The 26,006-nt window shown below is 38.4% G+C and overlaps 1 protein-coding gene across 1 annotated transcript in view; it reads right to left on the bottom strand.

The window, feature by feature from the left end:
- LOC118740555 (cadherin-related tumor suppressor) overlaps positions 1-26,006 on the bottom strand; it is an 816,571-nt gene that overhangs the window by 102,627 nt on the left and 687,938 nt on the right. Inside the window, exon 7 of the mRNA XM_036472144.1 lies at positions 10,692-11,814. Coding sequence (XP_036328037.1) covers positions 10,692-11,814 — 1,123 coding nt within the window. The remainder of the gene's footprint in view (positions 1-10,691; positions 11,815-26,006) is intronic.

Below are 26,006 nucleotides of genomic sequence, written 5' to 3'. Positions count from 1 at the left end.
GCTGCGTGAATCTGGCATACACAATTTTTAATTTAATTTTATTATTTTTTTTTGTCAAAATATTCAGAACCTTTTTTCCCTTTTTAAGAACTCTGGAAGAATTGGAACGCTACTCAGAACAACTTTTTTTGTCGTTTTGCGTCATACCGTATGCCATTACCGTTCGGAAAGCTTTAGACTCACAAATAGACAAAATGAAGTTCCTAACTGAATGCCGTAGCTTTTTGAACGAGAACATATACATATGTATGTATATTTATATAGAATTGATAGCAATTGCAAGGCTGAAGAATTGACAGGTACGACCAACCGGGAAAGGACACGGTAGATATAGCAATAGCCACTTTCAAACAGTTTGATAGAGATCACACCATTCTAGTAGCCAAGGTACGCTGGGACGACTTTGAATGTCCTTTACACTTACTAATGTGGAATCAGAACCTGTATTGACCTATGTGACATGTTGGACCGAATCGAAAAGTTACTAAATTACCAATGTACCAAATTTAATAAAGGGAGAAAAAATTTGCAATTATGATTTATTTGACTTTTCACCGCCGACGCTGGACGTTGACGCTAACGTCGATCCAACCGATGCTGCTGCTATTGTTATTGTTAAGTATTGATATTGATATGTGGCTTTATGTGTGCGTTAGCGGTGGATGACAGTTGACTCTTTCAATTTGACGTTGTCAAAAACTTTACCGTTTCCTAAAGCGTAAGAGGCCTTTCGGCATCTTTAGAAGGCATACATTCAAAAGTATTCTGTCGGCTCGGTGAGAAGTGGGTAGAGCTGGGACGTGTTCGAAAATAAAGGAACCGCAACAAAAGCATCGCGAAAAAAATTGAACAGGTTTCGATTAATTGTTGAACAAAAGGGAATTGCAAGCTATAATTTAGTATTTTTATTAATTTGGAATTTATAAAATACGGCCTTGGCCAAAAATTCAAAATTTTGCTCAGATAGTCTAGCTGGAACACAACTAATTGGTTCAATACTCATGGAGGAAATTGTGAAGGAACTATTCGCTCAGCAGTCCAAATTTGTTAGGAGCTAGTAAGCGAGTCCGACTTCAGCATACAGATGTATGTATCGGCGAAGTGCTCAACGCAGAAAGCAAGCTGATGGCTAATTAAGCGCTAGGACCAGACGGAATTTCAATCACATCGTCCTTAAGAAGGCGATCAGTACCAAGCGGCAGGTATTTGCAAGAGTGCTTAATACGTAACTGCAAAAAGGGGTGTTTCCAAATGTCTGAAAGCTTAAAAAATTTATACTTCTACCCAAAGCCGCAAACCCTTCATCTCCAGCTACTATATATCTACACCGCTTTGGACTTACTGTGAGCAATGCGGACCAGCCGTTACCGAAGACGAAGAGCACGCAATTTTCAAATGTCCCCGGGTTGGCGCCATGAGGTACGCACTTATCTGTAAGCTTGGTCTGTGCGTTATATCAGAGAATCTGATATCGTTAATGCTATTGAGCGAGAAGGCCTGTAAAGTTGACTGTCATATGTAAGCCCAAGTACTAAAATACCTCCGACACAACATATAATGATAGCTAGAAAGCTTGATTTTTTGAAAAGTTAAGGCGAGCCTCTCAACTAATATCGAAGAAGCAGCATTAAACAGCTGCGTCCGGACAGTACTAGACTTTGAAACGAACTTCTCAGTGCTCCTAGACAAAAGGTAGATTAATACCAACCACAAATATATCTAGAATCAGCTTTAACAAATACACGAGTAGAACTAGGGCTGCAAAGAAAGTATCCCGGAAAGAGTTCTGCGGAACGCTGGAGACTACAAATGAGGCATCAAGGCTCCACAAATTATTGACCAAGTCGGTCGCGACTCTGATTTTGAGGTCAGATGGCCATGGTATCACGTATTGACTCCATGCACAAGAGTAGAATAATCAACGCGACTATAGGCACAGGATCTGCGTAAAAGGGCACGTCTCAAGGTCGGCATACTATCCTCTCACCTTTGGCTCCTGATGGTGAACGAAATTCTGGAGATTTTTAAAACTAGTAGAATAAGGGTTGTCGCCTACGTCGACAATTTAGCGATACCCATCACTGGTGAATTATTGTGAATTAATGAGTGGTACACTAGGTGATATCTTTAAGTGGGCCAACCAGAAAGGATAACAAATTACCTATATTTTCTCTGCCAGAATTAGCGGAAACTACTCCCCTCCGAGGCACAGTACCGCGAAATAATTCTGGACTAACAGTTGAATTGGAAAAGGAATATAGGGTTGATAGCCAAGAAATCTCTAGCAACATACTACACGTGCAATGAAGGCTATTACCGTACGTCACCAATGGTATGTACGCCACAGCAGTGTTGCCAGAACTTTTTGGACAAACCGGCTAAATTGGCAAATAAAACCGGCTAAAAACGGCTAAAATGTTTAAACTAAATTTCACTTGTTTTATTTAAATAAATCATGGGTAAAAATACTATTTATTGGAGAGAAGTTACAAATTCGAGCCGGAAAAAATTTTGCCAGCAAGAATTTGCAATTAGGAAAAACATATGATTGTGGCACATGGTAAAAGTTTTTTCCGACGATAATTTGAATACACAAGTTCGTTAAATTTAAAAATTTACAAACTGGAGCTATTTTAAAATTAAAAATTTAAGTTAATACTTGTTTACTTAATTAATTTAGTTAATTCCAATGATTTGAAAGGTACTCGGCAAAAAAAAAACTGTATTCTTAATCGGAATGCAATCTCAACCAGAGTCGATGTAGTAAACCCGACAAAGAAATTGAAACGTATGTTGAAGAAAGTCGGACTGACAAGATATATGCACGTAGATCCTGTTTTTTGCCCCTCTGAAAGAATTTTAAAAATTCTATACAAATTTCTTTTGTTTGAAATGCAACCGTGGACATTAGCTGGCAAAAAAACTGGAAAATTTGCGTTCGTACAGAAAATTGCAAGTTTCTCCACATGAGAGAGAATTTATGAGCATTTTTTCTTACTATCTGATATTTTGAGTGATAATTCTCGCTGGATTTTCGACGAACAAACCTATTGTCTTCCCTACAGGGCCTTTCAGACTGACCGATTCTCAATACACTCAAATAGAAACCAATACACATAAAACACGCTGTAAAAATTTCCCTTCAATTTTAAGGCAATAAAACAACGACCTTAAGTTAACATCAACCGAGGCCATATATTGACAAGGGATGCAAAATCACAGTTACACAAAAGAACTGGTCAGTTTTTTCAGATGTAAAATATGATGCCCAAAGACTGCAGATCTCCCATTTAGATGACCGGCAGCTGTCTCGTAGGATTCCCAGAGAGTTTTGCTTTACATAGAAATTTGTGCTCTTTTATTTTCATTTTGACTCACTTCAGTGTTGGTTCCTTTAATTCAAGTTGGCATTCGGTTTTTGGAATTTAAATAAGTTCTCAGCAAAAAAGTTTGTTTAAAAAAATACATATGTGTACATAGTGCTTGAAAATATCAATTTTTCCCTTACGTTAAACCTTTGGGAGTGGGCAAAAATGGTGTTTTGTAATTTAGGCAGAAGTGAATATGCGCTATCTGGGAAGACAATATCTACATGTAATATTTATTCTGTTTGTTGGCACTATATCCAAACACAAACGCATAATACAATTTCTTATTTTCTAAGTTTGCGAATAAAACTTCACACTTAAAATTAAGACATTTATAACAAACATTTTATGAAGAAAATCCCTTCTTCGTTTAAAATAACAAGTAATTTTTAGCAAAAAAAAACCGACTTCAACTCCCATATAAAAAAAATATATATATATATATATCATGATCCGCCGATCGGATCTTAACCAGATTAGTATGGGACCACCACTGAGACACTACCTTTCCGATGCAAAAAGAATTATCGAAATCGGTTGACGTGGTCCAAAGTTATGCGGTAACATACATAAAAAAAAAAAAAAAGATTCCGACGAACTGATAACCTCCTCCTTTTTTGGAAGTCGGTTAAAAATAAGCGAAATCGGCCCAATTTCATACAGTCCTGCCGGACATGAAAATTATCTCCACCATAAGGCTAGTAGCCATTTCCAGCAGATTTTATGTCGCTTAGTCAAAAATGGAAACATATATACATATTTGAAATTTAAGAAAACAAGGCAAATAGCAAAATCGGCTAAAAACGGCTAATTTTTTTCTGCAAAACGGCTAACAAATCAGCTGCCGGCTAAATCGAAATTTCTCCGGCTGTTTACTATCGCAACCGGCTAAATCTAGCCGGAAAACGGCTAAAATGGCAACACTGCGCCACAGTCATCAGACTAACCGCAACCCACGGGTGTTTATCGCACCTCAGGAGGGGCTTAACATGATATTTCACCTACAACCGCTGCGTATTTTCATTTTCTGGCATGCAACAATACTAAATGCAATAAAAAGAGGGCGGCTCAATGGAACTGCTTACATTACGCCTATTTGGGACTTCAATAAGAAGCTACCTAATAGGTTCCCGACCACGGAAGGTGTAAAAATTTAAACTGGTGGTTCAAAGATGAAATACAGAATCGGAGCCGATGTTTACTCGAGGGACTTGCAGGTCAAAAGGTCCTTTCGTTTACCGAACGATTGCAGTGTCTTTCAAGCAGAGTTCTACGCTATAGAGAAGGCGGCTATTCTTTCACTTAGTAGCAGAGTTCCAGAAGACTAAGCTATTATCTTTGTCGACAGTCAATCAGCACTGAAGGCAATAATATCTAAAATAGAGAAATCGGGCGTAACTGAGCCGTATCAACGTCGCTCTATGCTGGGTCCACGGACAAAGCAATGCTGAAGGGAAACAATCGGATGATGAGATGTCCAGAAGTGGCTCAGAGATGCCAATGGAAGAAGCGGATAATGTTTTTACTGATAACTTTAGGAAAATTAATGAATACCCCTTGGCCGCGACTAATGACTTGTGAAACACACGTGAAGACTGTGAGATTCCAAGATTATTTGTCCGCGGATTAATAGGAAAAAGGGCAGGAATGTAGTGAAACTCAAAAGGTCTGCAGTAAGAGTCCATACCGGCGTCATCATAGGACCAATGCTTCAACCGCGGCGAATACCAACGAGCATTCTCTGCGACACTTTCTGTGTCTACAGACGAAGCGCCTCAAACACCTGGGTTCACACTTTTTCAACAGACTGGGTGAGATAGCGCAGGTGGATCTGTTAGATCTCCTCGCCTACAATAGGGATAGTAATTGCTTCAGTAGAATAATGACTTGAAGCTACTCTCACGATTATGGGTACGTGTCTCCTCCTGACACTCGCTGAAAGAGGGCACTCAAAATGAACAATTGCAAGTATGCAATATTCCACACACGCGCTCCCAACCTAACCTCACCTAATGCCAACCAAGACAGACAGTGGAATAACATGAAAAGTAACAAATGTAGAGCTTAGTACTTAAACCGCCTACCGAAGATATACCAAATGGTGGCACCGCGTGAGAATGGATCTGGAGACGGTAAGACGTTTAGTGCCTTAAAGTCTCACAATAGCGGGGTCAAGCTTTCGCTGCTTCCTTCTCTGAAAAAGAAACCGGAATATGTATGTATGTATCCGCATTTGTCTTCCAACTCGTACATTTTTGACTGCCCGCTTATTTATATACTTCAGTAGCTAACTTCCTCCACACAACTACATATGTATATGTATGTATATCAATGTAAGCACCGCATGCGACCAGTACTTATTGTATCGCCAACCTTACTGAAGCTAAGACATCGATCAGTACCGGTAGCAGCACAAAACAACAGCACAGCACTGCGAGTGTCGAGGAAAAAAAGCAGCTATCAATAAATACAACCAATAGAGAAACACAAATACCATACATAAAGCACTCGTACATCCATATGGGCATACACAGTCCATATATACGCTCATCTATGCGAAGATTTCAAGTAAAAGCAGTAGCATGCAGCAAAGAAAGCGAAAAAATGCAGCAGAAAAAGCGCAAAATTGCTCAAAATGTTGTCAACGCTATGTAGCCCGAGCTGCCAATTGCTGCTAACATCGCGTTTAACAGCTACCAACGACCAAACGAGAGAACCAGCAGCTTTTCACCGCATAAATACATATCTAAAAATTTTTCCTGAAAGCATTGTTTTTTTTCTGCTATTCATGCGCAAGACGTCATCGCCATCATTAGCCGTTCGGAACAACGATTACCGCTGTTGATGTTGCTGCTGCTGCTGCTACTGCTGTGTTTGTGTGCATCTGCTACTTAGACTGCTGCCTGCCATGGATGCGTGTTAGTTGCCAATGTCAAATGCTGGCAGTGTGCTGCTTAGATAGCAACCATCAACGAACCAACCACAACATAACTTATTACAACTTGCCACTGCTTGTGCTACGCCTGTAATGCGGCTGCGGGTTACAATAACATGTTATTCGTATTCCACAAAAGTGTATTAACTCAATATTTCCACTTTGTCAGAAAGTGCAAAAAAAAACTATTTCAGCGCTCATGTTATTCAAAAGGAGTAGGGCGAATTTATCAAGCGATTTTGCAACAAATTACAATAAAAAAGCCGCTTCAGCTTTTACAGGGTGGTCAACAAATGATGTGTGCGCAAATTGAAGCACATAATATCAAAAATTTTAATTTTTGATTTAACTTACTTTTCGAAAAAAAAGTATTCAATATGACCATCTCCATGCGTGTGTACAGTTGTATTTAAATGCGCTCAATGATAACTACTTGCACTCACGCGTGATCTTCTAGTAATATGTTGTTCGAACGACCATTCAACGGTGCCTAACAACAATAAAAGCGTTGAGTAAAAGCATTGCAATAAGTAATAAAACATTTATAATAATTGTATTAATAACAATTTCAAGAACAATGAATTCAAATGCAATGGTAATAAGTAGCGCATGAAAAGGAAATGAGAATTGGAGCATTAACGTAGCGAACTTGGCGAAAGAATTGTGCGTTTCCTGAACTTAGTTCGAGTAGATATGTATACATTTATGGTAAGGAGAAGAATATGCATACTTATGTAACTGGGACAACGAACGACCTAAACCCCGGAAGGACAGCCACATCTGGTATACTGATCACGGCGTCGGAGCAGGAGTCTACCTCAGGCCGATGTTCACGACATTGAACTTTATCTGAGGCAGTATGTAGAAAGTGTGGCAACCAAAACACACATCTACATTCACTCGGACAGCAGAGCGGCGCTACTCGCTCTTAAAGCGCACGAGGTCACCTCAAAGCTGGTGTGGGACTGTGATCAACTTTTAATACTGATCGCCTCCAGCAACCGAGTATACCTCATATGGGTACCGAGACAGAATGGAGTCATGGGCAATGAAGTGGAAGATATTCTCGCCAGAAAGGGGCTGCACAGGTGTTCATAGGCCTAGGACCCTTTACCGGTCTGCCATGGAGCTCCGTCAGGCGAAACTATTATATCTGGATGAAGAACGAAGCTCAACATTACTGGACAAATACGGAAGGTAACAGACAGGCCAAGTCCTTCATTCCGGATATTTCAGCAAGGAGAGCCGAAGAACTCCTTCACCTTACAGGCTCTCCACTGTAGGGTAATGAAACACTTGTCAAACATAGGAGTTGTCAACTGTGACCAGTGTGGGTTGTGTAACGAAGAACAGGAAACAGCAAGCACATTATGTGCCCTTGTGAAGACCAGACTTCGCTTCCTAGGATCACCATACCTAGAAGCAGATGACCTAAATGGCATTCAGCCAAAGGACCTCGCGAGGTTTCTTAACAGTACGTGGATCAAAGATGACCTGTAGTTGAATAGAGGTTTGTTACAATAGATCGTTTTGGTCGCGGTAACTAGGTGACCTGCTGCCTCCTCTAAATCTAATCTAATCTAATCTATGTAGTTTGTTACTGGAGGCAAATATTTAGTATCCGAAATCCAACTGAGCTGTAGTTATAGTGATACTACTAACTCTTCCTAAATCGGCTAGTCCATCAATCGTTCTTGCTAAGCTCAACAAACGGCAGACCCAGGAAACGTGCTATTTCCAGGGGGTTGCACCAATGGGAAAGCTAACTTACCCCCTTAGCTGAGTGGGTTTAAGTGAGCAGGTAAAGAGTTGATTGTATGGTGGTGGTAATAGGGCTCCAATAATGGTCGTCATTCATGGAACAATACTTTCGGAAGGTAGTGACGAACACTCTGTAAACGCCGTTATTGGCTTATCGGTACACCGTGGTTCAGTCCGTGTATCTCGATCGCGCTCGTGAGTTTGATCGGATGCCTTATAACATTCTTAGTAGGAGGCTCTGTCTCCTTGCGGTAGCAGCTAAACAAAAACGGCAGTTGTGTGACCAAATAGACGCAGCTTAATTCAGAACAAGTCCGCCAATTGTCTTGTACGTTGTTAACAACGTTCCTATGCATTTGCCCCAAGTTTTGACAAGGTCCTTGTAGCGGCCCTATGGAATGGAATGAAATTGTAAGTAACCGGGAAAACCAAAAGTAAAAAGAATGGCAGTCAGACAGTATTGCTTAAGACCTAGAGACAGGATTTAGGCTTGTATAGGAGCTGTGCGTAAAAATAAACCGATTACAGTCATTTTAAGAGTGTTTACTTATATTATTACCATAAATATCATCGCTGCGCTTTTAATGATATTTTTAAGCGTTTTTGAGGTTATGTTTATATGGGAGGTATGCGTTAAAGTAAATCGACTTTGCTAATTTTTTTTTGATGTTTTCTTACTCTATTATTATAAATACATGGACAAAATTTCGGACTCATGCATACATCGCTGCACTTTTTATGACATTTTTAAGCATTTTTGAGGTTAGGTTTGTATGGGAGGTATGCTTTAAAATACACCGATCACACCAATTTTTCGTTTATTTCTTGATTTATGTCCTCAGAGCTTACATACGAAAAATTTAAGCCCTACGCCCACTCATTCCAATTATCTTCCAACTTTCGTTGTTCCACCTTTAAAAATATCAGGTAAACGGCTTTTGGCGGCGAGTTGCCCTTCATTTGAGATTTCTTCAAGAATAACATTTTCATTTTCAGATTTATAGTGCGTTTTCCAAACATGCGTTAAAACCCTTTGCGCGTATTAAGAAAGGAAACCATTTGTGAAAGATACGTTCATTCGATTTGAAAGCAATATACACCATAACTAATGTCGGCAAAGCTCCGATTACAATTTCGCAATAGATTCGGAATATTAGAAATGGAATTAGAAATGAATGCGCGAGCATAAGAAGCCGCACAACAGCGAGCTTGCCCTTCACATTTGCTTGCAATAATGCCGATTATTATGTGAAACGTTAAATATGTATAAGTATATAGATAAACAAGTGTTTATGCATGCTTTACATACAAATAAGTACACATAAATATGTATGTAAATATGAATGCAGGAAGACTGCGCGGACCAACTATTTGATGCAACATAATATAATCGCCCTGATTGCTATGGCTGCGTTTGTGAACGCGTACACAACCTGCAGATGCATGCCAAGCATGAGAATAAGAAGAAGAAGAGTAGCCAGCAGGGGTAGACGCAGCAGCAGCAGCAGCAGCAACAGCAGCAAAAGAATCATGAGTGTAACATTAACAAATTACTGTAATTATCAGAATGTATTTTCTTTAGGGGCACAATAACGAAACCACAACAACAATAAGCGCGAGTAAAAGAAAAAAATAAAATAAATATCAGCAAGCAAGAGTTTCGATAATGAATGAAACTGAGTAGTAGGCGAATGTGTGTGTGTGTGTGCGCGCGAGTGAATTGACGACGCGAAAGAAAGAAAGGTGCAGCTGCAGCGGAAGATGCCACCACAGTCAAGTTTTTTTCACAGCAAACGGCGCAACAACAACAACAATAACAGCACAACTTTTTAAAGTCACAGTTTGTAGTGAAGGTGCTGGCATCGGCTGTTGTTACTGCCAGTGCAGAGCAACACCCTCTTTTCCCGTTTTGCAACATGCCATGTAGATACATTTAAATTCAGTTGCAAACACATGTTCTTGCAACATGCCTTAATTCTCGATAAAAAAGATTGTATAGTATATTTTGCATATGCTGCGCTTGACCAGTCAAACCAAACCAACCAGCGGCAACCCGTAACAGCAACAGCAACAACAACCGGCAACAGCGCTTGACCGAAAAAGCCAACGCCACAACTTGATATGATCATCATTTGGCCATAACGTGTACTCGCATGTGATGATCGCGCCTGCTTTGCTGTGCTGTTTGCTATGTGCCGTGTGCGCTCAGCGCCCAACGCTTATGCATATGAATGCGCGCGCGCGGGCACACACAACCAACCGGGAATGCCCAGAAGCACTTTGTGTAGTTGCCTGCCCGCTCGGCGCTTCACTTTGTCGCTCCGCCGCCACTGCTGCTGCTTTCCCAGCGCAACCAACCGGCACTGTATAGGCAGGCTGGCAGCAGCTCAAATTCCAAAACATTAAGATTATCTTTCGCGCGCTCGACACACACACAACTTGTGCTCGTATGCTTCGCTTCATCGCGCGCCCATCTATACATGTGTAGCATCCCCTTCGGCCTTCAAAGCCGCGCTACGAAACGATCGAGCGTTTACTTGCCGCAACTTGTGGTGCTCATGTAGCACTTCGTAATGCATTCATAAATATATTTTTCATATTTTATATGCCTTGTGCATTACTCTCACCTGTGTCCATGGCGACCAGCGTTAGCGTGTATTCAGCCTTTGCCTCACGATCGAGCGCCCGCAGCAGCGATATTTCGCCTGTCGATGCATTTATGCGAAATAGATCTGTATCGCCTTCCTTCAGAAAGTAGCGCACTTGCGAGTTAAATGGCGGCGTATCAGCATCGTAGGCCTCCACTGTCAGCACATAGCCGCCATTAGGCGGTATTACATTCTCCATTACATAGGCTAGATAGGGGGAGTGCAGAAATGTTGGCGGATTGTCATTGATGTCCATGATGATGATTGCCAGTTCGGCGGTATCGTAGCGCGTCTCACGCTGCTCCACAGCATGTTTAGAAGCGCCCGCATTTGCGCCTGCGCCACCGCCGCCGCCACCAATACTAATGCCAGCACTGCCGCCACCACCGCTGCCACCACCAGCAACAGCCGTGCCGCTCACTGCGCCCACTTTGCCCACCTGCAGGTGTGTTGCTGCGACCTTTGCATCAGCGGCACAATCTTCAGCGCGCACTGTCAGCACATAACGCGATTTGCGCTCATAATTCAAATTCTTCGCCACGCGCACCATGCCCAAATCTTCGCTTATGCTAAAGTCGCGATTATCATCGCCGGCGGCAATCGAGAAGCGTACACGTCCATTGGCGCCCTCATCTATATCGGTTGCAGCGACTTGTAGTACCATTGCGCCAATGCTGGCATTTTCTGGCACCGAGGCGGAGTACTGTTTTGGGTCGAATATGGGGCTATTGTCGTTCTCGTCCAATATGCGTACGGTGATTTGAGTTTGTGTGGATTGCGGTGGCTCACCGCGATCACGCGCGGTAATATTTAGCAAGTAATTAGCACGCAGTTCACGATCCAAGCGGCTGGCGACGCGGAGCAAGCCATCCACTGAGCCTAGCGTGAAGGGAAGACTATCTTCGTCGCCGTAGTCGGAATGGGTGCCAGTAGCGCCGCCTTCGAGCAGATATTCGATGTAGCCATTGCGGCCTTCATCGCGATCTATGGCCTTGACGACCATAACTACAGTATTGGGTGCGATGTTTTCCAAAATAGATGTCTCATTTGGCGAGCTGAAGGTGGGCACTTCGTCGTTAACATCCTTCAAGGTGATGGTGACCTGAAACGAGGAAAAAGGGATAAAGTGGTTTAGTAAATTGAAAAGCTCGTTTGCAAAGTAAACCAATTAAAATTGCTATTAGGTTTAACAATATTTAGGTAGGAAACCCTAATACAGTGTAAGCTAGTACCCTCATACCAATGGAAGTCCCCGCTCATCTCGCTGTACAATTCGAATTCGCGGTGCAGGGGTTAAGAGTAAATCCATAGTCTAGGAATGGCTATCAGCTTTAAGCTTACGAATAAGCTTCTGCTTCGACTTTACAGGTAGTACCTAGAAGTAGGCAATAACGACCTTGACGCGGAAGTGTACTTTTTTTTTTGAAAATCATACAAAGGAGTATATAAAAAGCTTTTAACCCTTTCAGGCCCAAAGGAAACATGTTTCCTAGAAAGCTTTCCACTCATAAGAAAACTATCTAATTCGTTAATTAATTTTATGTGTGTCTTTTTATCATAAAATTTTAGAAATAAATAATTTTACCTAAACTAGAAAAATTTTCCACAAGTAAGAAAAAATTACTTTTAGAAAAAGGATGGTTGCAGAAAAAAATTTTGGAGAAAATAAAATAAATTTTTATAGAAATCTCATTTTTAAAAAAACCTTTTAAGAAAGAACATACACTTGAGAGAATAATGTTTAGAAAGAAAGAATTTTTAAGAAAAACGAGTAATTTTTAGGAAGAAATCTTTTTTAGAAATAATTTGTTAGTTGTCTCTAGGTCAAATGGTTTTTGACAATTTTTTAGTTAAAACACAGGATTTTAATTTAAATAAATATTATTACCAAAACTGAAAAAATTATCCAAGCGGAAAAAATAATTTGTGGAAAAAATTTAGGAAATGAATTTTTGGGGAAATTGAATTGCAGAAATTAATTTTTAAACAAAAAACAAAACCGACTTCAATTCCCATATAAAAACTTAAGAGTACCGTATTATCGGACGTAAACTAAATTTGTATGGAAACACCTCTGTGTTTCTTTTAAAAAATAGAAATTGGTTTAGATGGTGCAAAGTTATGCGGTAACATACATAAAAAAAATATTCCGACGAAATGATAACCTCCGCCTTTTTCTGAATTCGGTTAAAAAGTAATTTCTTCCTTAACTTTTCTTTAAGAAATATGAGGTCAGGTATGTTTTTAATTGTAGGTTTACGGTCCCGAAAGGGTTAATAGCACTAGGCCAGGCAGAAAGCTTTTAAAAGCAACAGACTAGGCAGAAAGCTTTCAATAAATAGCAATAAAGAATTAACAACAGAAGAGGCACGCAAATTGGTCCTCTGTTCCGCAGAAGGTTTAGAATTTTTTTGGAGAGTGGGAGTATAAGTGCTCATCCATTGGCCTAAGTTCTTCTCTCAAACGGCTTTACTAAGAAATAGGTGTAATGGTGTGCCATTAACTGAGTGGCTAAAGTGATAGCGACAATTTGGCCTAGGTTATGTAGTTGGCTTTTTGGTGAGCAGTACCCCCTATGGATTGCTGTGAAAATCTTAGTTTCCTCTTTAGATAGGTTGATTAGAAGCCTTTTTTTCAGCTTGTACTTCTTATCCTCTGATAAAGCTTTGCCTCGACGACAATATGTGGTGCTTCACCCCTGTTCCTCTTTCATTCCTACTATCCCATTTCTGACCTCATCCCTAATATTATTGGAACTTACTGCAAAGAAGAACTCAGATTCTGTGAGAGTTGAGCCCGCTGCCTTGTTTATCTCTATTCTTTTGTGATCTGGAACCCAAAACCGCCAGGCATCACTGTGTTAAGCAAAGATGGTCAAATTCTTAATGAACTCAAGGAATAGATAGGATTTAGTCTAAACGGATAAGATGGCTTTGAGTGTCATCTGACTATCGTTAAGGATTACGTTGCTCTCATTACGAGACCATAGGATATGTTTGCACTGGTGTATTTTGTGCATAGGTCAAACAATTTTCCGCATTTTGGCGATGGAGTCAGTAAGTCTTTAAAAATGGTATTTACAGTACGATTTCATTAAAATTCAGAGCATGCATTAGCCACGTAAAACGAAATATTTTTTGTTCCAAAATCATTCCGGTAGGTGGCGCTGGAGTCGAGATATAAAAAACATCGTATTTACCGTCCAATTTGGTTAAAATTTTTTAATTTTAGTATTGTCCACATAAATATATACCGAGATATTTTTTCAAGATATATCTCTTGCGGAAGTCAATAGTTATAGCTCTAAAAATTGTATCTAATCGATGGGTCCTTTCGAGGTCGGATTGATTGAAATTAATAACTGGCTATTGTTTGGAAAATCATTGGTTTTGCTTGCGGTTTCCGGCAGTAATTCCCATGAAACACCAACTGATGAAATAAACACATGGCTCAACTCTTCTTTGATTTGCTGCCTTATTAAAGTATTAAAAAGAATAAATAATGCTCTTAATTTAAAAAACAATTAAATAACACGTTTAATACAAATATTTTTTATACATTTAGTTAATAGAATTACATCTTGAAATTTTTAAGGTTTGGCGAAACGCGTCGTGTAAACTAGTTTCTATATAATTTAATCATTGCACATAGCCTAACCACATGACCTGCGCTTGAAAAATGCTTGCGAATATCCTTATAGGCACAGATACGTAGTCTCATTCGGCGGATATAGGTGGTAATATTATCCGATCAATTACAGTTAAGTGTTTTGAGGTTGAAAAACTCAGTGAGAGGGAATACCAGGCCGTTCCATGGTAATAATCATTTACTACCTCTTGATGATTGTAAGCCATGTAGAGTCCGCGAAAGGCGCTGGAAGCCTTGTCCGGCGGATGCATCACACTAGGCCGAACATACTTTAAATTGCAATCAAATTATAACTTAAGAAAGTTTTATTATATGGCAATTGAGAAGTGCATAGTATGCATTTAGGCGCCCGGTGTTAGTATTTGCGCCTAAACAGGGGTTAAAATGTTTTGCAACGATTTAAGAATCACTGTCTCTACTTTCTAAACTTGTACGTCAAGTTCCAACTACGAAGAATCATAGAGTTTAATTATAAAATCGGAAGCGGAGTCTTAAAAGGCTTCTAAGGGGTTTGAAAACAGCACATCAAACTGGATGCCATAAAAGCATGTTATGCGATGAATGATAGGAAGGATAGGAAGGAAGTTGAAAATGTGTTTATACGAGACAAGAGACTTGTTTTGTTTTCTTTTTGATTGTTTTGCATTATTTGCTTTAGTTCTCTGCAACTGCTGGTGGTTCCGAGCTCGCCGTCAGCCAGGGAACCAAAACGTAAGGACTGGTTTATTGCAACAAGAATCGAAATCGATTAAAATATCGAATATGCTATATTCGCTTTTGACGAGTGTAAAGTTTCTACTAAGACACTCGACTAAGCCTAAACGATATCTTTAGTGCAAATTTAGCTAGAGCGCGGCATACCTTTTTCGGAAACTAGTTAAAGTAGGCTTTATCCCAAAATCTGAGAAAACTGACTGTATAGGTGGCAGGAATTTTCGACCCATAAGTATAGCTGTTAAGGTGTCATATTTTTGGTTTTTTCTAAATTGTCGTACCTATACGAAATTAGGCTCCTTTGAAAAAATAATCCTAAATGAAAGGATTTGCATAGAAGGTCTTCGAGAAAATTTCTCCGAAAATTTTTTTTTGCAAATACATATTTATACATATTTGTATTAACTTTTTTAAAAACAACCCATATAAATCATGATTATCTCTTGGAGTAGGTTTCGTTTTGAAAACATACTAATCCTTTCAATCCCGCATTTTCTCCTTCTTCCCATCTTGCTATCTTCATTCTGGAAGTAACTCGGTAAAATTTTAATTCGCCACGCTCATTATTTTGGGCGCAAATTTCAGGGTACTACAACCTACACGCCTCTTAAGATCATAATTTTTTGGTTTCCTTTAAAGAATTTTTAAATTTCACAGGATTCAAAAGTCAATCTCTAAATATCAAAAACTCGCTTTAAAATCATTTAGATTTTTATAAATGCTTTTAACTGCTTAATGTAGCGTACCTATATGTTTTTCATTACCTTAATACGTATGCATACATATGTATTTACATACGCATATACATATATTCAATGTTTTCAATAAAGTGCCGCTGTGGCAATTCGTACGGCGTATTTTCATCAATACAAAAAATTGTTTTTTTTTTTATAAATTGCTACAATTAATTTTGTTTATAAACAATGTTTTCTTAACCGCGTTGCCGGTAACAATGTAGTCCTGCTGTGTGGATTTCCGATTTTACATTTTGATTAAAAATGCGTAGCAGCTGAAAATTTTGAGCACATGCAGCAAAGAGCAACAAAAAAAAACAACATAACAAAAAGGAAACAATAAAAAACGGCAATACAAAATACATACATATAATTTGTTTATGTCTTGTTCATGTAAATGTGTTGCAGTGATATATGAAACGAGTTAAATGGATTGCCAGGAAGTGGCCTAAATATGCATACATAAATACATATGTGTGTGTGTGTGTGCATATGGGGCTGTTTGAAAAAAATCGATGCTTTTTGTTCAAAGTCCTCTGTGAAAGGAACATAGAAAAAAATACGCCTATCAAAAGCGCAGACCCTAATATTAAGATTTAGAGGCGGTCATCGAATCAAAATTTCCTGAAAGTTCTCAATAAAAGTCTTAAAGCCTATTTTCATACCAAAAATGACGGAAATATACTTAAAACCTATTTTTTATTATTATTTATGGGCGTCACACAAAAATCGATAAAACAATCAAACAATGTTAACAAAATTCCTTATGAGCTACATAATTATTTTTGGTTCCAGTAGTGTTATTGGGCTTTGTACCACGATTTGTTTGGAAAAATGAAAAAAAAAACAACAATGTCTAAGCAGTAAAAGTTATAGCAGCTATTTCCGGTTCATGGTTTCATTTCAAAATAAGCTATAATTGGAAAAGTAATAAAAAAAAGCTATAAATCTGCATTACCATTTTTATAATTTTTCATACAAAATCTTTTTTAAATTACCCTGACTTTTAATTTTAAGAATTAAAAGCCACCTTACCACATATTTAAGTAAAAGGTTTCAAAGTTTTGTGAATTCCTGTGTATTCGGGGATACATATTATGACCCAGAACACGGTCAATATTTATGAAAAGTTTTAACTAAATCAGTTTTTATAAGCATAAATATAATTTTCGTTCATACCAATGCCAAATTATCATATTTTACTTAACGTAAACAGTCATTAACACAAATTTTGGAAATATGATAACTCTGTTATAAATTTGCTTTCAAAGTAATTTGGTCTTAATATGAACATATGACAGATACATCGATTCAACTAGCTGATTAAGTTAACTTTTACTTTCAAAATAGGTGGCAACCCTCTTTAGAAATATTTTGGATAAAAACATTTTCTTACTTCTTTTCTTTGAGCCCCTCATTAAATTGAACCGGAACTTTTAAACTATTTTCAATGTATTTAATAAGAAAAGCTTACATAAACCTCTCTCTCTAAAAGTATTTTAGAAATAACGCTTGCTTAAATCTCTCTCATTTTGCCAACCATATTAAAAATGCTAATTTTATTTATAATTTAAATTTGTTTTGAATTATTAAACAGGTGTCGAACATCTTCCAAATAAAGCTCTTTAAACTTCCATCGTTTGATATTCATATAAAAATATTAAAATCTAACTTTTTAATTATGTATCTATATGATTTTGAATTTCTAAACACATGTCAACCCTCTTCCAAAACACATATAAAGAAATAAAGCCTTATTAAACTATTTTCGGTTGGCACTCGTCTGCTTATTAATTAAACCGATTTTAACTTCAAGAGCAGGTGGCGACCCATTTCAGTGTTGCCACTTTGGTAAATTATTACCAAAATTGGTAGAAAAAATTTGGATTGGTAAAAGGGTAATTTTTTTTTTTTTCATTTTGGTAGATATTTGTTAAAGTATTTTGTTTGAAAACAAGTAAAACTTTTTGTTCCCATCTTATTATTCGTAGTTATCTTTATATATATAAATTTCTTTCCAAGAGTGTAGCCCACTTTATTGCATTCATTTTCGAACGCTTCAATGCATACTTTATATATACAGATGTATATCTATAAAAGGCGAACATATCGCGCTCCATTCAAAACTCATTTTACTATCCTGAGGAGCTTTTGATTACGTAAATATTTTAATTGTAATTACACTATGATTGTTCGCTGAAAAATTCAAAAAAAATCAACGCCATTGTTGAAGTTAAAAGTACTAAAATTCAATGGGCCCACAAATTTTCTAAAAATTCAGAGTAAAAAGTTCGAAATGTTTGCGAAAGTTTCTTCAGTTTTTCTAAACGTTGTACATATGGGCGATTCCAGCAGAAAATCTACCGCGGTGAAAAAATTTAAAGTCCTATATCTAACTTATTTATAGTGCGATTTGGCTGCTATTTATAATATATACTGATTACGTAAGCAGAAAGATTTTCGCCAAAATTGGTCTCTATAAAAAACTTTTTAAAATTTTGACTTTTTCAATTTTGATTTTTTAACATTTTGTCATACGAGCGTCACGTAACGCTAGTTAGGAAATACCCATAAATAGCTTGAATTCTAGATTTTTATGGGTTTGGTTAAAGCGAAAACAATACTTTTACACAAAAAAATAAACAAAAAATGTTTACTTGAAAAACATTGTGAATATTAAAAAAATCACCAAGCGGTTTTTGAGTCACTGTATTTGTCTATAGTAACTCCAGTTAAAGTTTTTTTCAAATGATGAAGTTTCGTTTTTGCCTTTAATTTCATCATTTCTACTTTTGGTCGAAGGAAACCGAGAATAAGCCATAAATATGATCTCAAATACCATACATCATTAAATAAATAAAAAGTTCTTTAATAAAAAAATTCTAATTTTTATTGAAATAACTAAAAAACAGAACAAACATACTCGTACTCACTCAGTCACTCACTCACAAACTTGCTCATTTATAATATTTATAGGATTTATCGCTTTGGTACGGCCTCTACATCCGCATAACTGTTAAGCACTTCCCGAAAAGTTCCAACAAGGCTGCTGCGGAATAGGAAAGAGCTATAATCGTAAGTTGTATTCGCCCGTGATAGAACAGAACCAAGTAAAAGTGTTGGCGACGACGAGTACCGCATACGATGGAACGATAAGTTGTTTGAGTTCTGAGATTTGAGCTCAATCAAATAGTTGCTCTGCATCTATCTTAGTTCAGTACGTTGCCATTTCAAAAAAAAAGCCTTATATACACATTTAATTGTAAATGTCACATAATGCCTTCTTTGCGCACATACATACATACATATATTAAAATTGTTGCAATTAAAGTAGTTCACAAATAGAAAAATTCAAAAAAAAGCAAAAAACAAAAAAACAGCATTTGAAAACCTCATAGCATCCGAGTCACGAATGAGTACACAGGCAGCTAACTAGGCAGAACGAACTGCGTTAGAAGCGATATAAATTAAACGATAAGCGACTACGGCTGCTGCTGTTGAGGAAAATGTGAGAACATTTTTAATAAAATTGTTAGCAATCAAATTAAATTTGCGTGAAACTGTAAAAAGGCGCAGCGGTAGCCAAAGCGAAGGCGAATGCGAAGACGAAGGCAAGAAAGCAACGGTAAAGGACAGCCAGCGTTGCGCGTAAAACAAAAGAAGAAATGTGGCAAGCAGCTTTCACCAAACCGCAGGCGGCAATCGCAAGCAAAGTTTCATACGTAGGCCGACAGGAAAAAAATAAAGAAAAAAGAGTTGCTCAGCGTACAGCAAAGGGAAGCAAAGGAGCAAAGAGTCGAGAGCATGCAGGAAAGAGCAGAAAAGCGCGCGCGCCACAGCCAACGCGTCGTCGTCTAAGTATTGACGAAAAAAGTAACGCAACATCGCACTCATTTAGGCTTTAATGCAATTTCTAATTGCGAACGATTTATTAACATCAACAGCAGCAATGGCGGCTGGCAGCAAACACACAACAACTACACAGCAATTGCAATAAATATGTAGTGGTGCATTCCGTGCGCACTTTCTTGCTGCTGCTGCTGCTGCTGCTCTTGTTGGCGTTGTGATTTTGTTTTTGCTTTGTTTGTTATTGGTGGCCGCTGCTACTGCCGCAGCAACCGTTGCAATGGCACTTGGCACTTGCAGCGCCTTAAGCTGTAGCAATTCCTTTAAATTTGCAAATCTATTCACTGTGGACATTAACGAAAATTTATTAGCTTCATTAAAATTTCACTATACTCGTCGCAGCAACAGCAGCAGCAGCAGCAGCGGTAAACAGGCAACGGTAAGGCGGTGGCAAGCAGCAGCTAAGACGTTCGTTGCACCAAAGTGGCCGCGTATACGCCAATCAAAATAAGCACGAAAGGCCAAACAGAAAGTACTTAGCAGCATAGGCAGGAAAAGCAAGCAAGCGGAAGGGAAGGTAGGTGGATTGGCTAAAAAAAAAAAAAACTGAAGTGTAAAATAAGCATAAGAATAACTACAGCAGATACAAAGTGGCGATAGATGAACGCCGAGCATACAGTTGGCTTACCGATGGCTGGCAACCGATTCGATGGCTTTCTATGCGCATGCGGCAACAAAACGCACGAAAATCAAACTTAAGCAGCACTTTGGCAAATAGGAAGAGTCAAAATATCTGCACAAATAGTTAAGGTAAAAAGCAGACACAAATCGTCGCTTGGCTGCTGCAGGAAGTGGCAAATGGCAAATGCAAAAAAAAAATTTAAAAAATAGAGGAGCACAATGTCAGTGTCAGCATCAACGGTCAAAGTAGTTAAAAGCAACGCAGCAACACACAACATTCACACACGAGCATCTACTAAATAGTAAATATACACGCATGCGCACATGTGTGCTTTTTCTGCCAGCTTGTATATCGGCGCTCACATGTGCTTGGTTACATTTGAAAAGTTGCAATATAAATGGAGTTGCTCGTAGATTTCTAATGAGAGATTTTCATATTATTAATGAAGTTGTTGGACTTTTTCGGTGAATGTCATGGGCGCGAGTAATGGCCAAATGTGCCACAGGCCAGGAGACCAGCGGCTGCTGAAGCTAGCAAGCAAGCAGCCAACAAACAACGAGCATGAAAATCTCTACAAATGCTTTGAGTAATGCGCTAAAATATGTGTGGTGTGTGCTCTTGCAACACTACACTGGCGGTCGACTGGTGCACTTGTCCGAATGAATGGTGTTGGAGTTCTGCGAAGGCGACAACCTGTGGTGCGACGTGGTGCAGCCAGCCACTCGAAGTAACGCCTACCTACCGAAGGTGAAAAAAAGAATAATGCAGATATATTCGGTTAGATAGGCAGAAACATTAATTTAATATGAGTCTTACTTGGCTGATAAAAGTGTAAGTATGGAAAAGGTGTAAAACAACTAAATTTGCAAAACCTAAATAAGTGCTTTAATGCTGTGTGTTATAGGTACAATCAAAGGTCAGTATATAATGCTAAGATAAAGTTTAAATATTGTTCTGATATATTTAAAAAAAGGCGTGAGTACCACATACTCTTCATCTGTGTACGGCCTGGCTGTTACATACATGAATACGTTAGGGTAGAAATCAAATATTAATTTCATTTAATTTTATTCATTTTGTCGGGACCAGAACACCACTTTTTAAGCCCTAAACAATCCCGAACTACTCCCAATATTGTCCTTATGTGGTTCTGAACAAGTCTTGAAACGGTCCAAAATGGTGCCAAAATATTGTTGAGCTAGTCTCGAACTAGTCCCAAAACGATCCCGAAATGGTCGTCAAGTAGTCTTGAACTAGTCCTGCAATAGTCCCGAAATTATCCCGAACTAGTCCCGCAATGATTCCGAACAAGTCCCGAAGTAGTTCTGAACAAATCCTAAAATGATACCGAAATTTTCGTGAAATAGTCCTGAATTACTCTCGAAATGGTCCAGAACTGGATCCACAATAGTCGCCAAATAGTAGTGAACTAGTCCCGAAATTATCCCAAACTAGTCCCGAAATGATTTCGAAGAAGTCCTATATGATCCTGAAATGGTCCTGAAATGATCCCGAACTAGTACCGCAGTTATCCCGAAAAAGTCCAGAAATGGTCCTGACCAGGTCCCGAAATGATACCAAACTGGCCCTAAATGATCCTGAACAGGTGCGGAAACGGTCCCAAAATGATCCCGAATAAGTTCCAAAATGGTCCCAAACTAGTAGAGAATTAGGCCCGAAATAGACCTAAACTAGCCTAGAAATCTTTATTTGTAACACAAAAAGCAATTACAGATTTTCTGCTGGGTTACACAAGATGCAGTTATAAATTTTCTGCTGAAATAATATAGAATGAGTTAAATTTTTGGACCCAAGCCCACTTTGGAGCAATTATGTTATGCCGAATTTCCACTAGGCACTGAAGTGGCTAAACAATTTGGGTGTGTGAAATGGGTGTGGTCGTTTTTCTGGATATCAAGGTACAGTTTTATGACTAGACTCAACCAAGATTCTATGCGTTTGCGTTCCAGCACTCTGGGCAACATGACCAACCCATGTGCGAGATGCGGTAACCAACCCCTGTATGGCTTTGGGTCACGGAAGAAGGAGAGGGAGGCGCGATAGAGCGACTCTGATTTAGTTGGTTTAAGAACTAACTGATGGTAAAGGGGATTCATAAATGTGCATCGCTAAAAACCTTCGTACCACGTAAATACCATTTCCAATCCACTTCTGCTCCTCGCAGACGGATATGCACCAGACCATCTATAGGGAATTTGCACCTATTCAGTCGCTGAATCCTCTCCAGAAATAGAATGCTGGCATACAGATAATGTGATGTACATACGTAACACGGTCGCTTGAAGTGTGGAGAGTGTGACGATTAATAAAACTTTCACGTGACGGAGCACAAATTTGCTGTCGGATTTGTGCTTGAGCGGAGACTAAGACACCTTATTTCCAGTTCATTCATCACCAATTAATGGCTTACCATAATCTATATTAAAGTTGAGTTTAAAAAAAATGTAAAAAAGGTAAAATTTTGACTACAGACTTTAACGCCGGGGTGGTCCAGAACGCATATTTGATCCTACTCTCGGAAATTTCAGTCTTCACGAACACACTTCCGACGATGGTAGTCAGCAGTATTAGACATTATCGCGATACAAAGCCGCCCTGCAACTAATTTCTACACAATCGCCTATTGAGCATTACCGAGGCCAAAGGTGGGAGACATGAGTACGCAGAATTTAAGATGCTGGTCAGCCGGAATGCCACTTGAAAATTTTATCAGAAAATAAGGCAGGAAGCGCGCATTTTCAAGACCGGGGCAAGTAGACGTCCAGAGTACACTTGAAATATGAAGGAAACACTACTCAATGCTTTTGAATGGTGATGCGTTTGATAAAGCAGAATATGAATCAATGTACATATAGGAATGAAGCATACTAAAACCCCTCACGAACCAACTTATTGCACCTCTTCAATGTGTCTTCAAACCTGTGCGACAAACCAAGAAAAACAAACACACTAGATAAGCAAATCGACACGCTCCACCTTTTTGCTGATAGCAAAGCAGTTTTTAATTGCACTGCCTTCCACACTGTCCAGCACCTCAAACAAGCGCTTCTACGGGAATGGACCAAAATACCGCAGAGCCACTTGCGGAAAGAATGCGATAGGTTCATTGGCCATTTGAAGGCCCTAATTCAGGACCAGAGCAGCTAAACTAAACACCGCTGATACAGGTTTTAGGAACATTTTTTTGTCAACAAAATTGAGTCATGAATAAAGAAAATATGGAAATTTTATTTGGTAACGCTTAAATTTGCCGTATCCTCAGATTCAACTCTAATATCATTAGCGCAGCCTTATCCAATTTGCTTTTTGGATTGCTTGGCAAGGTATGGACATGTCGAACGCATTGAGGATGATACTTCAATTGGACGCAGATGCTACAGCTTTGAAAGTGTTCAACCACATCGCCACAGGTATCAGACAAGGAAGAATACCTATTTTTTGCGATGGAGAGAGCGAATGGGAAAAGACTTGGCTTCGCTTGGCATACCCAAATGGCGTCAGTTGGCACGGAAGAGAAGCGTTTATACGGACAGTATTTTATAAAAGTTAATAGGCAAAGTTGTATAAAAATAAAATAAAAATACCCTAAAAAAGGGTATAAAATAAAGTACTACTTTTATTTCATTTATTCACCTTTTAAAGAACAATAAATGTAAAATTTAAAATTCAATGCTTACAAATAAACGGTTGATCGTATATGTACATTCATGCGCATAAAATCAGTGATATGAGTACAAATGTATATGTGAAGATGTACAAGTATATACATATAAATACGTTGGAACCCGCTCACCTTAACCACCACTTTAAGTGAATTCAGTGCAAAGTGATTTTTCTCTTTCATTTTGTTTTTTTTTCGTTTTCTACTTTCTTATTTCGACATTTTTCTGTATTTCATTTGTTGCTGTGTTTTTTTTTTTAGCAACGGTATCAGCTGTAAAATTTAAATAAATTACAGCAATAAAAAAGATAAACTTGAAATTTGTTACAGTGCGCCAACTATGTTTATATAAGTATGTACGAGCATGTATAGCAAAGCAGCAGCGGCCGCATCAATTGACCGACAAAAGCCGAAAGGAGTGCGCGTATGCACTTGTACGAGTATGTGTGTGTGTGTGTGTATGTCGACAAAACGCGTATTGCACTCTTGCACACTTCTTCATTCGAATGGCGCATACTTACATACATACATACATTCCTGTGCAGTAGAACAGAAGACTTAAGAAACGAACTCGTCGAATGCAGGAAAATGTAAAGAATGACTTTAATTAACTGATAACTGTGAATATGTATGTACGAATGTATGAATGCAAGTAATTCATGTACGTAGTGACTGTAACACAGATAGCAACACACACATACAGAAATACTTAACACAAGTAACACGGCATTAACAAATAAAGAAAGCAATGCGAGTGCGCGACTACCTTTACTGTAGTAATTCAAACAGAGTTAAGATTTGGCAGATGTTGCAAGAAAACTTCGATGCCAAAATTGCATGCATGCGTGTGAGTGTGATTGTGAATGTTTTGCATTGTTTTTTTTTTTGTAACCAGAATTCGCACTCTTCTTATCAGTGCACATTTATTATGCGTGTTAACTTTACGTATTTATATATGTACATACATTTATTGTTCATATTAGGGTGCTCCATAAAAATATGAAAATAATCGGCCACTACAATACCAGTATTTATTTATATCTATACATATAATAAAATTGTAACAGGCCGATGTCTGACCGTTATAGATATTAGAGGAAAACTAAAAGGGGGTCTTGATTAGAGCAACAGAAGCTAAATCAACAATTTTTAAAATTTCAGTCTGCCTGTGTGTATGTTTGTACGCGCATCACTCGAAAACTAATGCATGGACTCTAATGCAGTTTTCACTGATATTTTATCTGTATTCTAACCTCAAATATAAAAGAAAAAAAATTAGAGAGATGCCACCTGTTTGAAAATTGTAGTTTAGGTAAATTGATGAGTCAGATTAAATATTATAATATGGCTGTCAAAGGAAAGAGGTTTAAGAAGGCGTACAGCAGAAAAACATTTTTGTAGAAGGTTGCCACTTGTTTGAAAACTTTAATTTAATTTACTTTAATTGATATAATAAATAAAATATTGCAAAATGGCTGTCAGAATAAAGAGGTTTAGGATCGTTTACTGCCGAAAATATTTTTTAGGGGGATTGCCACCTGTTTGAAAAATTTGATTCAATTAAGTTGATAAAGTAAATGAAATATTCAGTACTGATAATAAACTTAAGATGTTTAAGAAAGTTTACTGTCTAACGTTCAGGCCTATTTCAGGGTCATTTGCGACTAGGTCTGGACCATTTTAGCGTGGTTTAAGACTTTTTGGATCTAGTTGTGGTGTTCATTTCCGGACTGGTTCAGGACTGTTTCAGGACTGTTTCGGTACTTATTCAGGACTTTTTAAGAAACAATTCAGGACAATTATGGAGCAAGTTTGGGGTAGTTCGAATCAAAATTAATGACTAGTTCTGGAACATTTGAGCCTAGTTTAAGACATTTGGGTCCAGTTCGGGTTCATTTCCGGCCTAGTTCAGAACTTTTTCAGAACCACCTCTGGACAATTTTGGACTAGTTCGGGTGGAAACTACTCCCGATAAAATGTACGAAATG

The sequence above is a fragment of the Rhagoletis pomonella genome, unplaced genomic scaffold, assembly GCF_013731165.1.
Source record: "Rhagoletis pomonella isolate Grant_MI unplaced genomic scaffold, Rhpom_1.0 Rhpom_scaffold_00006, whole genome shotgun sequence".
NCBI classification, from domain to species: domain Eukaryota; kingdom Metazoa; phylum Arthropoda; class Insecta; order Diptera; family Tephritidae; genus Rhagoletis; species Rhagoletis pomonella.
Note: the sequence above shows the minus strand (reverse complement) of the source record. Positions and strands in the feature narration are given on the sequence as shown.